The sequence below is a fragment of the Anolis carolinensis genome, chromosome 1 (genome assembly GCF_035594765.1).
Source record: "Anolis carolinensis isolate JA03-04 chromosome 1, rAnoCar3.1.pri, whole genome shotgun sequence".
In the NCBI taxonomy this organism is placed as follows: Eukaryota; Metazoa; Chordata; class Lepidosauria; order Squamata; family Dactyloidae; genus Anolis; species Anolis carolinensis.
In genome coordinates this window covers 242,656,922-242,671,651 of record NC_085841.1, presented here as the reverse complement: position 1 = coordinate 242,671,651, position 14,730 = coordinate 242,656,922, and the positions used below count along the sequence as shown (strand labels likewise).

Here is a 14,730-nt window from a genome sequence, read left to right as displayed (position 1 = left end):
CTGGGAACTTCTGGGAGTTGTAGTCAAAAACATCATTTTTCTAGCTCTGTGGAGCTTCTAAAGTTGTGGTATATTCATATCATTGTACCACACTGATCCAGATGGCTTTCAGACATGGAGACTTAGAGCAATGACACATCTCCCAGAAGTACCTAGTGGATTCTAATATGATTTCAATGGTAATGGGAACTTCCAGAGAAGAAAACAGACACCCTCCCTCTTAATGGGGTACAGCTGTTTGGCAACATCTAGTTGGAAATTTTGGGTGAGCAAAGCCTCTCCTGGAATAGAACTGAGATGGGGTCATAGGGATGTTTGAGGAATCCATTTGCTATTGTTGTAAATTCTGGTATGATCTGACCTAATCAGCATCTCCTTGACTAATACAATGGCTAGGACATTGTTGTTCTCTGGATTTTTTGAATTCTATGAATTTTGTTATGCAATTTCTGGTTTAAAAATTGACCATGGCCAAGATGTTGCATCAAGATATGTACATCTATCAGATAACTGTATCTGATAGCTACAACATCTGATGGTGCTTCCTGCCCTAAACCACATCCTCCAACTCAATAATTATCTTTTTATCAGAGATTGGGTGGGAATGCATCCAGCTATTTCTCTGTAGCTGCCTGCAGGCACCTGCAGAAAACTTGAGGGGATGAGTCCTTGAGGTGCTTCTGGAGATAATATCCTAGCAGCATGACCAACTACAAAAAATATCTGGATGCATCTTTGCTTAGTTCCCTGCTCTCTGGCGACAATGGTGGAGGCTCCTTCTTTGGAGGCTTTTATGCAGAGGCTGGACGGCCACCTGTCGGGGGTGCTTTGAATGAGATTTTCCTGCTTCTTGCAGAGGGTTGGACTGGATGGCCCACAAGGTCTCTTCCAACTCTATGATTCTATGATTCTATAACATGGAAATGATCAAGTGGGGAAAGGAATGATGTGCTGCTTAGAAGGTAGGGTTTTGTAAAGAATTTCAGTAGTTGCATGGTTCAAACAGAATTCTGATCTCTATGACAACCAAAGAAGTGAGGTGTGATGGTGCAAGTCTGATTTAACACCACTGTAATTCATACACAGTAAGCCAGCTAAATGCACAATTTGGATAAAATGTGTTTGGAAAGACATTTTAGAAAATACATTGAAACATGGATTTAAACCTTTTTCTACTGCGCTTTATTAAAAATCACAGATTAATGCATAAAACAGAAAAGACAGAATGAATATATGAGAAATCGAAGTAGGTGAGAAATAGTAATCGATCCACCTCCAATGGTTTGTGCTCCTTCTAGCATTTGGCAAAGTTTTTTTTTTTTTTACGATTAAGCATGCCTTCTACATCTCTTCATCATTCCTAAATATTCTGATTATTTAACTGGGCCAGCTGGACCGCATAACTAGGTGTGCATATTCCCTGTTTATGGGGACTCTGGAGGCATTGTCAGTTGTGATAAAGACATCAAAATCACAACTAATTGTTTCATATTTACAAATACTGCTTAGGGCAAGTCTACAATGGCCAGTTAATCTGGGGCAAGTCCTGAGCAGAAGTGCCCTGGACCAGGTCTGGCGGTGGCCAAATGAGCCATCCTGAACCCATACTAGTGGCACTTTGATGTTCACACTGTCCAACTATGTTGAAACCATATTTGCCTCACTGAACTGCCACATTATCATCTGTTTTGTGTGGTCATCTGGGAGTGACAATGGCAGTTATATGGCCAGGATTCATCCCCTTCTCCCTATTACTGAGGAATGCAAGAGAAAAAGAATGGCAGCAATGCCCCATGTAGACAATGGGCTGGTACAAATCAGACCCAGTCCTGCTGTAGTTGGGAAGTGGTTATTCTGGAGTTGCTCTAGAGTGAGGTTGCTCTGGAGTTTCTTATGGCTTTTTGTACAGAGAGACTGAATTTGTTATGATAATCCTCTGCATATCTCAAGATACCCAGTCTCCTTTGCTTCTCTCATTCTATCACCAGGCAGCCTTGCACTATTGGTACTATAGATATGTCTAAACAGAATTACCCCATAAATATATACAAGCTGGCATCCTAGTCAGTAAGTATGAGACAGTAAACTCAATTTGCAAACTTGTAGCTGTTGATAATTCACATTTAATGTCAAATGCAATTCTAAAAACATACAATTTCAGCCTGGAAATACCTCAACCAAATGCTTTCTGAGGTGTTGCAGATTAGTGCATGGGGAAGTGACCTCATCAGCACTCTGCCCACTGCAAAATATCTTGACACAAGCAGTTGGGGCAGGACCTCCAGATGCCTGTTCTGGATCCACTCCATGATAGATGGCAATGAAGACATAATTTCACTGTGCCCCAATGTACAGCTCCTTGGAAACTCTTTGATGGAGGCATTGATGGAGACCAGTTATCAGACTCGAAATGCACCAATTGTGTATTTATATTTATATTTTTATCAATGTTTAATATATTTAATTTTAATTGTGTATTTATATTTATATTTTTACCAATGTTTAATATATTTAATTTTAATTGATTGAATTGTCTGTAATATTTTTAAATTGTGTTTTATTGTAAGCCGCCCTGAGTCCCCTATGGGTGAGAAGGGCGGGATATAAGTATTGTAAAAAATAAATAGTCAGACTACATCATTGGGGTTTTAGGCATGGTATTGTCAGATGGAACTACGACAATGGAATGCTACGATTGTTGTCACATCCGATGATGCAGTTTCATCCAGGCCCTCAGGATGGACCCAATAATAATGTAAATTTGCACAGCATTGCTGTTGGATTTATTTTTTTTTGTACTAGCATTGCCATTCACTGTGTTGCTTCTAGGAAACATCACAGCCTGTGCTTTTGATCTTTTTGGGAATATTTTGTATGGAAATATACTTACCACTAACAATGTATGACCAACAAAATGGTTAGTTAATTCAAAGCAACATGCTTAATTCAATCCTTGGACTCTGTTCAGTTAACTAGTCTACAGATTTATTGACTTCTCCATTATCTACTTTCCCCTATTAGAGGAAATTTGGCTTCACTCTCTAAATGATCTTTATTACTTTAGTCATTTTGACTTGCTGCACTGATGTGTCCTTCTGTCTTATCCTTTGCCTTCTCTGTAATCCTCCTCTCATATGTGGATCTTCTACTTCCAACATTTTCTTTTGGGAATCCTGTAATGCTTTTGTTTTCACTACTTTGCAGCTGTAAGGTTTTGTGTGTGGTTTTACCACCAGTTTGTGGTAGGCATATTCATTCTCAGCATTATGGAAAATATTCTCTTCAGCAATTATAAAATTGTGAATGTTTAGTGATTTTGCAGAAATTCGGCCAGTTTGTAGACTGGTACATATTTCAGTATGGTAAAAAGGCTTTTGCCATTTTATCGTACACAAGTTTTGATGCGATGCAACTTTTAAAAATTAGGGTTTGTGTGTGTGCATTGTGAGCTCTAATAAAGTCAACACAGTGATGAAGATGATGTTGCTCCAGAGAATGGGCTATATTAGGTGGAAATTAATTGACTGAATGTTAAAATTAGCTTAAACTGCAGTAATAAATTAGAGACAGGTTTTCCTTGCCTTTTAATGACTAACTTTCAATTACTTGCGCTTTCAACAGACTGTAATTATATTAGCCATATACCACACTTTCATCCCTCAGTCCACTCTTTCAACTACACATTGCCTTTTTTTCCTACTCAGCATGCTGTTCCTTCTCCCCTTAATTGATTCAGAACTATCTAGTGTGATTTCTTGCATTAGCGGGGCTTTCAAGCATTTTCAGATTTTGACAGTGCTCTAGTCTGTCAGACAAGTTGAGGATGCTTAGATATGATATATCATTTGAAAACTATTCTTAGACATTTCAAAAAAAATTCAAGTTTCCTTTGATTTTTTTTTCTTAAGCAGGAACCATTCCATTAATTTGAAATGTGGATGAAATTGGAGACCCATCCTGCTGCTTTTTGAGATACTCTTTTGCAGGGTATATCTGTACACTGCAAAGTGCAAGGGTGCAGGACTGAACACACCCACCATACTTGTTTTCCCTGTGCAAAAAGTAGAGAGCCTTTATTCCTTCACTCTCTTAATGTTTGATATACAATTCCAGCAATCCAGTCACCAAGCTGGGCATTTCAAGCAACAGTATATTTCATATAATTGATTTTGTTTAAAATCTTATCATTTATAAAGCCATACAAGTAACTGCAATGAGTTAAGATAACTGTACAAAGGGAAATGAAAGCTTGGGTGTGTATGGTTCATTCACACATGAACCATGAGTGGCGCAGAGCTGTGATGAAAATTATGGGCACAAAGATACAAAATATAAAGGAAAATTATGTCTATATAAATACATAGAAAGGCAGTTAGTCTGGGGTTTTCCTCCCTCTGACTCCTCTGTGTATATGCCCAAGTATGCATTTGCACATCTGTGCATTTGTTTTAAAAATGCAAGGGTGCAAGAAGGAAAAATGAAGGGTTGTTTCAGGGAGTTATTAATACTGACAACAAATCTGTGGCAACAATAAAAAAATAACAGGAGTCACAAAACAGCAAATGCGGTTAACAAAAAGTATGGGTCTGCACTATTTGGTTGCTATCCCAGGTTTACTTACCCACAAAAATCAAACTAATGTACTCCCTAGTAAATACTGTCAGGTCTTGAGCATTTGGAGAAAGTGATTTGCTCCAGAGCAAGTCTATTGGGCCTCATGATTTTGCTTCATCAGGGCCAGTGGAGATTAATGGGGTCACTTTTACTGCTATTAGTAAGAATCCCTGCTGAAAAAGAAAACATGATTTCTGAACATATCACTTGTTTCCCTGGTTTCTACAGGATCTGCTTTCATGGAACAGGTTTAAGTATGAAAAGCTAGCCTTTTTTCTGTTTGGGCTTGATATTTCAAAACCATTTCAGGAATCAAGAAGTCACATCAGATACTTTCATTGTTGCATTTGAAAATAACACTATAATACATTCTCTTGACCAGTCCAAGTAGTTTGAGGTATTCGCTAAGGGCAGGGTTGGGAGTCCAGGTGCTTTGTTGGGTGTGTTACTAGGCTGCCCATTTATGGGCTCCAGGTAAGTGTAAGGCCACAACTCAACATGGTCTCTGAGTGTGAGTGCTAATGAGAAGATGAGCAAAGTGCTGATGGCAAAGATTCAACCACAGCATTTAAAAATTAAATGAAAAAGTCGGATGTGGGAATAGCAAAATCGACATTCAATCCATCAATGTTTAAATTCTTCTCTTCTATTAGAATAGGGTTTGGCAGCTGCACTGGAAGGGGGGCAGGTTTTACTTTGCCCTCCCCTCCCCTGGCAAGTTATACTTTTGTGTTTAGACTTTAATTTACATTTATTTTTAGCTACTGGGGCTGTTTGTTTTTGTTTGAGGTTTTAGGGGGTGAATCTTGCTGGGTTTTGACAATGGTTTGGATAATGTGGAGCAATCGATCACTCATGAAAAGGTTTTAGAAAATTGGAGGATGGGGGTTTTGATGTTCCTGGGAAGGCTGCATAAAAAAAGACAGTCTCACATGTGGCCTATATGTCTGACATTCTCATCTGACTCTTAGACATCTCGTTTTGAATCCCTTTGCATCTGAGTGCTATATCTTTCTCTCTCTTTCCTGATGGACTTTTTTTTAAATACTTGCAGGTAGACACAAAATGATCTTCTCCATGTTAGAAAAGCTATTTCTAATTGTTTTCATGCTAGGAGCGACTTAAGAAACTGCAAGTTGCTTCTGGTGTGAGATAATTGGCCATCTGCAAGGACGTTGCCCAGGGGACACTCGGATATTTTGATGTTTTTACCATCCTTGTGAGAGGCTTCTAATCTCCCCACATGGGGAGATGGATCTGACAGAGGGAGCTCAACCGCGCTCTCCCTGGGTTGGATTCAAACTGGCAATCTTCAGGTCAGCATCCCAACCTTCAAGTAATCAGTTCTGCTGGTACAAGAGTTTAACCCACTGTGCCACCGGAGGCTCCTATTTCCATTGAATAAAATGAATGGATTTCACCAAATATTTCTCGATAACACATCACATAAAATTTACCTGGATCCCATCTCTTTTGAATGAACAACTACATTACAGGCTAAAAGTAGATAGCCATATCCTTCCCATATATTGGCCTCATTTCCTCTTTATGCTGATTTCCAGTCTATCAGATTGCAGCCTGAGATGGTTCATTGAAGTGTTTGTGGTATAGTCTGATATGGCAGTGGATGCTCCCACGAGTACAGTAAGAGGAAGGATTAGCTAACTACAATGTTAACTAATAGTCCTGCAAAAAACTACAGTGCAGCAGGCTACCATGGTGGAGACATTTATCAGGTCATAATTCTCACATCTCCACTGCACTGGATATCAAATAACCTCAACAGTAGTAAAACATATTTAAGTCTTTGTGAATGCCTGAGAAGCAATGTCAAGATACGAAGATACACTTCTGTGTCTAGTGCTGTTGACTTTAATTTTTTTCTCAAATGTCCTGGTGAGCGATTTGAGTAAGCAATATAAAATGGCTGTTTATTTGATATGGAATAGGGGACCATCGGGAGGACTGAGCTCTATTTTGTATAAAGGTTAAGGCCTCGAGGACAAGCATATGAGGGTATTTGAATGGCTTTACTCCTGTTCTCTAACATATACATATGTTACTTTGGCTATTTCATTGCTCAATAAATTTCCTCATATATCAAATTACACATAAAACAGATGACATCGCCAACCTATTGAAGGATGGCTAGTGTTTCATAAATTGACTAGATAAAACGAACGAAAAAACACTAGCCAACCTAATAGAACACAAAACAAGAAAAGGAAAGAGGCACATGAAATAAATGTACAACCATCAGGAAGAGGAAAGTGCATGTCAAATAGGTATCTTTGGCAAGATTATGCAATACTCTTTGCACAGGGGAAGATGTTTGTGTGCTGGTGAATAAAATATACCACCTTGAACTATTGAACTAATAGAATCATTATTACATAGCATACATGGGATAAAGTTACAGTAAACATAATTCCCAGGCATTGGAAAGAGGGGCGTGTTTCGAATGGGACAGTCTTTTCTCCTGCATTCCTTAAAAGAAATAGAATCAACAAAATGTGTGTGTTTATTGGGAAGATTGCAGCAGCTCCTCCAGCATTTGGGATTCAACAGAAGGCAAACCAAAAAAATCAGTTTTACCAGCATTACAAGAAAACAACTCTCCAATCCAATGAAATAACTGTGAGTATGGCTTTTTGTCTTTGATTCACCAAAGAGGAAACATCGATGCAATAGTTTGCTCACATTCTGGGCAAATATCTAGACAGATCACAATAGATAATGAACATGGCTTAGCTTAATAGCCTGCAAGGTGGAGATTGCAGGTGAAGGCAAAGGCAAAGGCAAAGGCTTCTCACTCTCAAATTTGTGATAGCTATTAACTGCCTTTTCAAAATTCAAACATGCCTCAAGAGGCACTCTTCCTATCATGGCTGGACTGGCAGTCCATAAAAATGATTTATTTGCTATTCTAGTCTTGTTAATACTTGTCCCTGTCCTGGAAAGGCACAACGCCTGTTGAAGGGAGGCAATGAAATCAGGATTCTTCTGACCCTATCAAAATATACAGAAGAATTTCCTGGTTTAGAGTAAGGAAAATTAATGGCCCTTAACAAGCGCTTGTGCCCCTGTGGGCTCTCATTTCACTAATCCGAATGAAAAGCCATGCTGGAGGAGCTGAGGTCGATCTCAGTTACACAGGGATGATAAACACAATCATTACTCCTATAATGCAGCTTTTGTCTTAGATGCAAGCAAAAAAAGCAACATGTTACATAATGTGATTAGCTTTGCTTCTTCTCTTCTCTTTCCGTTTTTTAAAAGCCATTATCAGCAGTAATGCCTAAGATGTAGAGATCTTAAACTTCCCATCTTCAGCGAGTGAGTTAGTAGTGAGCAGGTTGTGGCAAGAAGCAGGTATTCTGTTGACATGCACATGCTTGCCATGATGATATTTATTTATATATGACCATTAGATGACTTACATCAAGCTTATTTCTTTTGAATGGCAAAACAGAAATAAAACAATTAAGTATCAATACCACGTTCTGCAGCAGGGCAGAAAATGTTCAAGGAAAGGGGGAGGAAACTGCAAGTGCTTGAAAGCAGTGAAAAAAAATGAAGTCTGAAAAATAGAGACTTTCAAAAATATATATATATATTTATAATATTTATATATCTATAGACACAGTGTTTCTCTAATTGGTTAATGGCAGGGTGAGACAGTTGCAGGCGAGGGAGGGGGAATCATCTTGCTTGAATTTTGCAGAAGGAGAGAAATATTTGCAACCAACATAAAGAAGAAGCTGTTGAAATCTCCAGCATCCCATCTGGATGGGGATAGGGTGTGGAGACTGGATGATGACACCAAAACTTGATGCTCCCACTCCATCCAAGGACCTGTCTCGGCAACAGCTTTCGGATGCAAAACCCACATTTTGTACAGTATCCAAAAAATGTCTCTCTCTCTCTCTACACACACTTTCACACATGCGCTCACCGCTAACCCTCATATCACTCAGCAACAGAGTACCAATCCATACATGCTCACTTGCTCAGGCAGATTACTAAAAATGAGGCGGCAGGGATGAAAAATACCGTAAGATGCCATATTGTGGTACAAAATCAAAAACACGTTAAGAAGCTTGGGAGAGGGATAGCCATCATCTTTTAAAACCTTGCCCATGTCAAGAATACTAATTATTTTGCACTAAGTTATACATACAAGAAACAATAACATGGGGAAGGGGGAATGGCATGATATTGCAAATATTGGAGGAGATAAAAGATAGATAAAAGCAATATGGCAAAAATAAATACTTTTCTTGGAAATTTCACTTTTTAAATTTTTTTGACTAGCTTACATTATTTTGTCAGTATATTTCATACGTACATACTTACATACATACATACATATATATTATATCAAGGCAATGAGAGAGCCACACTCTCCAGGGGAATTTAAGTGGCAGCATGTCTTGGAATTCATTTTTGACTTTGAGTCACTACATGACTTGGTACTGAAGTGTCTCATTGACACACATTCTGTCCCTAGAGGTCTTCTCCCAATATTTTTAGGTTCTGTTGTATCAACAAGCCAGACAACATTTTGTGGGATATGGCTTTGCATCTTAATGCTTGGGGTGGGGGGGGGGGGGAGAGAGAGAAATAGCCTACCAGAAGGCATCAACCCAACTGACTTTCCACTGTTGCTGTGTGTCATGAAGACCATCCTGTATTATCAGTGTAAGATGTATATGGCCAACAGACTTACATTGTTGCCATGCATATACCTGTCTCTTCAGACCGGTCTGCCCTGGACCAGATGACAAGGCAAAACAATGCAACTTGCTTAAGTAGGGCCTTAGCTCTAGTTTAAGTACAGATTGAAGAATTCACAATAAACCCATAGGATTTGATACATGGGGACAGCTCTTTGTTCATTTAGCAAAAGACTTGCAAGGGCAGTGAGAAAATCTCTCAATGAACTCAGAAGACCCACAACAGATCCTTCTATAGTCAATCACCTTCTGACAATTCAACCTCTTTTTGACAAACATACGGAGAACCATCAGTTAAAATACAACACTTTTGTGGCCCCCATAAAGAACGTCATAAATCATGATAATACGACTGGTTGTTGATGGTGAGCAGAAAAAGGTATAGATCCTCTATCAATGTGGAGATGGGTATGAAGTTGCTCTTCATGAGACAATTCGCAAGTCCATTAAGGAATTGTCTCCCTTTCTACAACAATTCTCAATCAAAGACCACGCAGCTAACAGTGGGCTAGTGGGTCAGAATAAGGCTTGATGCTTTCTGTAGCAAAAGAAAAATTAATGAGGCAAACCAATGAACAAATTTTGCTGCATACTAAATGGTTGTTGGATCACCTATGGCCATGCTTAAGCCAGAGCTCACCCCAACCGGGATCTTTTTTTAAAAAAAGATTAATCTTACAAAACCCCTTCCCCATGATCAGATCATTCATCTCATCTTTGCACTACAGAATAAATTTCATGCAACATACAAAACTGCGTGCATTTCTCCCAAAGGAGAAAGGAGAAACCTGGACAGGGTAGTTTTTACCTTATACATAAAAGGAATGGCATTCCCAAACTGCTGGTATTTCACGGTTTTAGAGGCAGGGACAATGTCTCTGTTTCAAGGGCCTGTCACAGATTGACTTCACTGCACAGAGATAACTCTTTTATTTTGGCTAGCATGCTCCTAAAACTAGCTAGGGAGAGATCTCCCACTCAACAACTCTTGTGTGTGTGTGTGTGTGTGTGTGTGTGTGTGTGTGTGTGTGTGTGTGTGTGTGTGTGTAAGACTGTGGGTCTGGTTATGTGCCACAGCTGGTTAAAATCAGAACTTATCACCTCCCTAATAGATCTCACAATGTTTGTATCTGCTCAGGAGATATTCCTCTCAGCCAGATTGATAGAAACCTATATCCCTGATGGAAGGGGCTAATTAGGATGTCAACAAATAAACATTCTGAATAATCACCACTTGACATTCAGCAGAGGCAGGGTCCTAATGCTGCAGAGTTCCACAGATACACATTAAAACATGTGAACACTACACACACACACAAACACACTGGCACACATTTGTGCACACCCACACTGACATGTTTCATACATTCAGCAGTTGAAGAGTTGGGAGCAATAACTTTCAGAAATGATTGCTTGTTTGGCATGTCTCTCAATGTGATTCCTGAAGCTCAGGTATTCATGATTATTTTTTGTTTGTTTGTTTGCCTTATTTTCTAAACAAGCAACTACTATATAGTCCTAACCCCACAAAGGTTAATAAGATCCGTGCTTTGGCTTGTGGGGCTGAATTCTCTGATTTCATGCTGATCCAAAAGCCAAACTGTCTCCACCTCTGGAACTCAGCAGGGAAAGGTGACAATGTCAATTCCTTGGCTTCTGCTTTGTACGTACATTTGGTTGGTTTGGGCCTTCCAACAATTCAGGCATATTTTCCCTTCTCTTTCCCCCCATTGGTTCACTTCCTTCTTTCACCATGCACTTCCTTACACTCTTTCTCGGAACAACTCCAAGTCCTTCTTCAAAATTCAAGGGCAAGAAGCCCCCAGCTGGGGGAAGACAGCAGCTCATCTCTTCTGAGAGGAGCCGAGCATAACCCTGGAAACAAAATTGACGATGGCAGCAGCCGGCTGATCGGGGTCCAGCTCAGCAAAAAGGTGGCAGACATTATCCGTCGTACTGCCTTGCTTTCTGGCCACAAAGCCAAAGAGCCTGCAGAAATGACAAAAAATAAGCAGTAAGCAGAGAGGGAGAGAAACTCAGAAAAAGCGCATTCAAATTACCTTTTGGACTACGATTCCCAAATGAAATCTCTTGGAAGTTGTGATCCAAAAAGCAACTATCTGTGAAAATCCTACAGTCATTTGCAGAACAGCAGTTGCCATCAGACTTAATATCCTTAGGCTCATATGGCTGTATTAGATAATCCATCTACATACTTAGTGTTCAAACTGGGGAACTTGGGACACATGGATGCAAAAGAAACATACAAGATTCATAAGCAACTGGAAGAGATTTGGATTGTTGTTCCCAAGAGAAGAAACAGATTAAAATGGGATTATATACCTTTCTCTCTCTTCTTATTGCTTATTCTGTGAAGTACTGTGCATGTTAATGGTACTATATTTTTCATCATCATCCATCAGTAATAAGAAAAAACCCTTTCTTTAAATACAAACAAAATGTGACTTCCTTTAAAAAACAGGAAAATTATAAATGCTACGTGGAAGGGAACAGTGATCCTGCTCCTGTCATTTCTAATTAGAGAAAGAAAAATCCTGACAGCTGGAGACTCTAATAAAAACACCCCTTGTGATACATGGTACCTAAAATTAGAGGGGATCATAAGTCCATAGAGCCTGTTCCAATGCTATTAAGCCAGCGGCAACATCAGGAAAAGAAAATCGAAACATGACCTGAGAAAGATGACCTGACTCGAAATGCTTGGGCTATTTACAAGGAAATTTCTGAACAGAAATTTCCTTGAAGTTTATTTGATAAATCAAATACCCTGGATTTCTAGTGTATCATGGTTCCAGGTCATGTGCCTTCAAGCTACTTCTGACTTATGATAATCTTAAGGCAACGGGTTTTCTGGGATTGAAGCACGGGTTTTCTGGGATTGAAGTGTGCAACATACCCAAGGTCACCCAGTGGGTTTCCATGGCCAAGCAGAGCATCGAATCTTTTTCTCCAGAATCATAACTCAAGCTTAAACCCCCACACCACACTGGCTATAGCATTAATCAATGTTATGTTGATGTTACATAAACAAATAAACAACAAACCCATTTCAATTTTAAGGCAAAAATGGGAAACTTAGATCTGTATCTGGTTTGTAAGTGTGTGTCAGAGGGGTTAAATAATGGTTGCCAGATAAAATCTAGAGGTCTAGTGTAATGTCAGTGTTTAACAGATATTTGATAGGATGAAGTACCATAAAGCTTTGTATCTGTGCTCCCACAACTTCCAAGCCCCACCTTTCTGTCACAGTTGTCCCTCCCAGCATGGCTATTGCCTGACTAGAGTAAAGTATGAAGTACACAGGAGTCCCACAGTTCTGCTTTTATTAGCTAAGCTTCCTTCTTTTTGCCAGAGAAAAGTTACAGAAGCCCAATCCTGGATCCAGTCTGAAAACCCTATATTAAAGTATCTCCATCTGGTCAGTGTCTCAAGACTGAGACCATCCCTCCCTTGCTGATCACAGCTGGCATGGAAGGGAGAAATAAAGCTGCTCACTTCATGCCACTACCTGTGCAACACCTGAAGTGACTCTGTTTTGTCTTTCTTTCCAACCTACCTGACCACTGGCTTTTGAGCCTGCTCTCTTTCTATGGCTAACAATGTAGAAAAACAGCCAGTTAAGTGGATGGGAGAAATGTTCTCCCCTATATCATCCCTCAAAAATCCCTGTGTCATGTTATACGTATGTGTGTACATGCATATGCACTTGTGAGTCTTCAAGAGAAACAAAATGTGGCCCATTTGATGGAAAAGGTTGCACTCACTGGAATATATGGGTTGCAATCAATCTGGTTCAGGCTCCATTTGATCATTCCTGCTCTTAACTTGCCTCCTTGTTTGTGAATCATGTGATATGGAACCATTTAGGCCTAAAGAAAATATCCGAGTTTGTCTGCCAGTGCTGGAGAACCAAGGATTTGAGAAGGAGTCCCATCAGAGCCATTTGATATCCTAACACAGAGTAGAAAACTGATAAAAAAAAAAAAACAGGACTTACTTTGCAGAGCCACCACTCTCGGATTTAGTCCACCTGAGAAGAGATTAAATAGCCTTTAGCTACTTTCCACAGGAATGGCAGCAATAGGTAAATATATCACAAGATTGCTAAGGAAAGTTTTTAACTAGGAAAAACTATTCAGTGCCCTGGGAGAGGCCAAAGGTAACACCTTGGGTTAGTGATTGTATCCTTGACCTCTTTCTTCTGTCCAAAAAGTGAAAACAGCCACTTATGCTATTTTATTCCATATTATTTTGAGATTTCCCTGGTATTCCTTACTTTTTCAAAAAAAATTATCTGCTTCTTTGAAAATATTAAGGCATGTCCCTCAGAAACAGTGAGATGATAATGCACTGGGAAAATTACTCTGAAACTCAAGAACATGATGCTTTTACAGTACCTTGACTGACCACAAAACAGGTCTCATAAAATACAATGAACAACAGTCTAATATTTGCAATCCATCTCAGTCACAGGCTTGCCCAAAAGGCCTGTGCCAATAAAGGCCAATAAACCAGGTGAGGTTTTATCTGAAATGGATCCTTCACTACTGTGCATAGTAATGGAGTGAAAACATTTAACAAAGTTCACATTGTCATCTTGGTTCTCTGTTGATAATATCGTTATTTATAAAAGAGGGATCAAGTGTGTGAGAAATTTGAAAACCTTAACTCCTGTTGACAATTTCTTGTGTTCTTGTTTAGGCATATTTCTTGAAGCAATTCATTTGGAGATGAAAGAAATCTGGCAGCAGCATCACAGGAGAACAGAGGTTTAATTTCTGCTCTTACAAGGATGCCGGAATCTGCAAGGAAGTCTCTCTCACAATTGCAGCAAAGGAATGAAGGGTTCTGGCATTAGCTCATTTCTTATTATTCATGACTCTATGCATTCTAATCCTCTCTATTCCAGCCAGAGTTTTACATAATGATGTATGTTTTAATCTCTCCCATATTTCAGATTGCCATTCACAGGCTATAGCTGATCAAGAAGGATATCATCAGAATTTCTAGGAACTTGTTTTTAGTCTCTGGAACTGCCACGAACTGAGAACTATCTGATTTTTGAAATCTACACTAGGGCCACTTTGGAAGCATTCATTGAAAGATGGAACTAAAGCTCTTCAAATAAATAAAATTCTACTTCAATTGTGGAATAGAAAGGAGATAAAAACATTTTAGACACTCTCTCTTTGGACACACATGAAACAGGAAGTCATTTTTTCATATACACATATATGCGTAAAGTTTCATTTCCTGTAAGGACAGACCAGCAGCAAACACACTTACTTTCTCTCTTGTGGGTCTACATCACAATAAGTAACCGTGTTGATGGGATAATGTCGTCTGAAGAATAACCTGA

At 39.3% G+C, this 14,730-nt stretch overlaps 1 protein-coding gene across 14 annotated transcripts in view; it reads right to left on the bottom strand.

Annotated features, from left to right (window-relative positions):
• Positions 1-1,159: 1,159 nt before the first annotated feature.
• tns1 (tensin 1) overlaps positions 1,160-14,730 on the bottom strand; it is a 432,533-nt gene continuing 418,962 nt past the window's right edge. For all 14 annotated transcript variants that reach the window (XM_008110407.3, XM_008110418.3, XM_008110425.3 and 11 more), the window contains 3 exons: positions 14,658-14,726; positions 13,369-13,401; positions 1,160-11,339 (listed from right to left, as the gene is read on the bottom strand). In XM_008110407.3, coding sequence (XP_008108614.2) covers positions 11,195-11,339; positions 13,369-13,401; positions 14,658-14,726 — 247 coding nt within the window. In that variant the 3' untranslated portion in view covers positions 1,160-11,194. The remainder of the gene's footprint in view (positions 11,340-13,368; positions 13,402-14,657; positions 14,727-14,730) is intronic.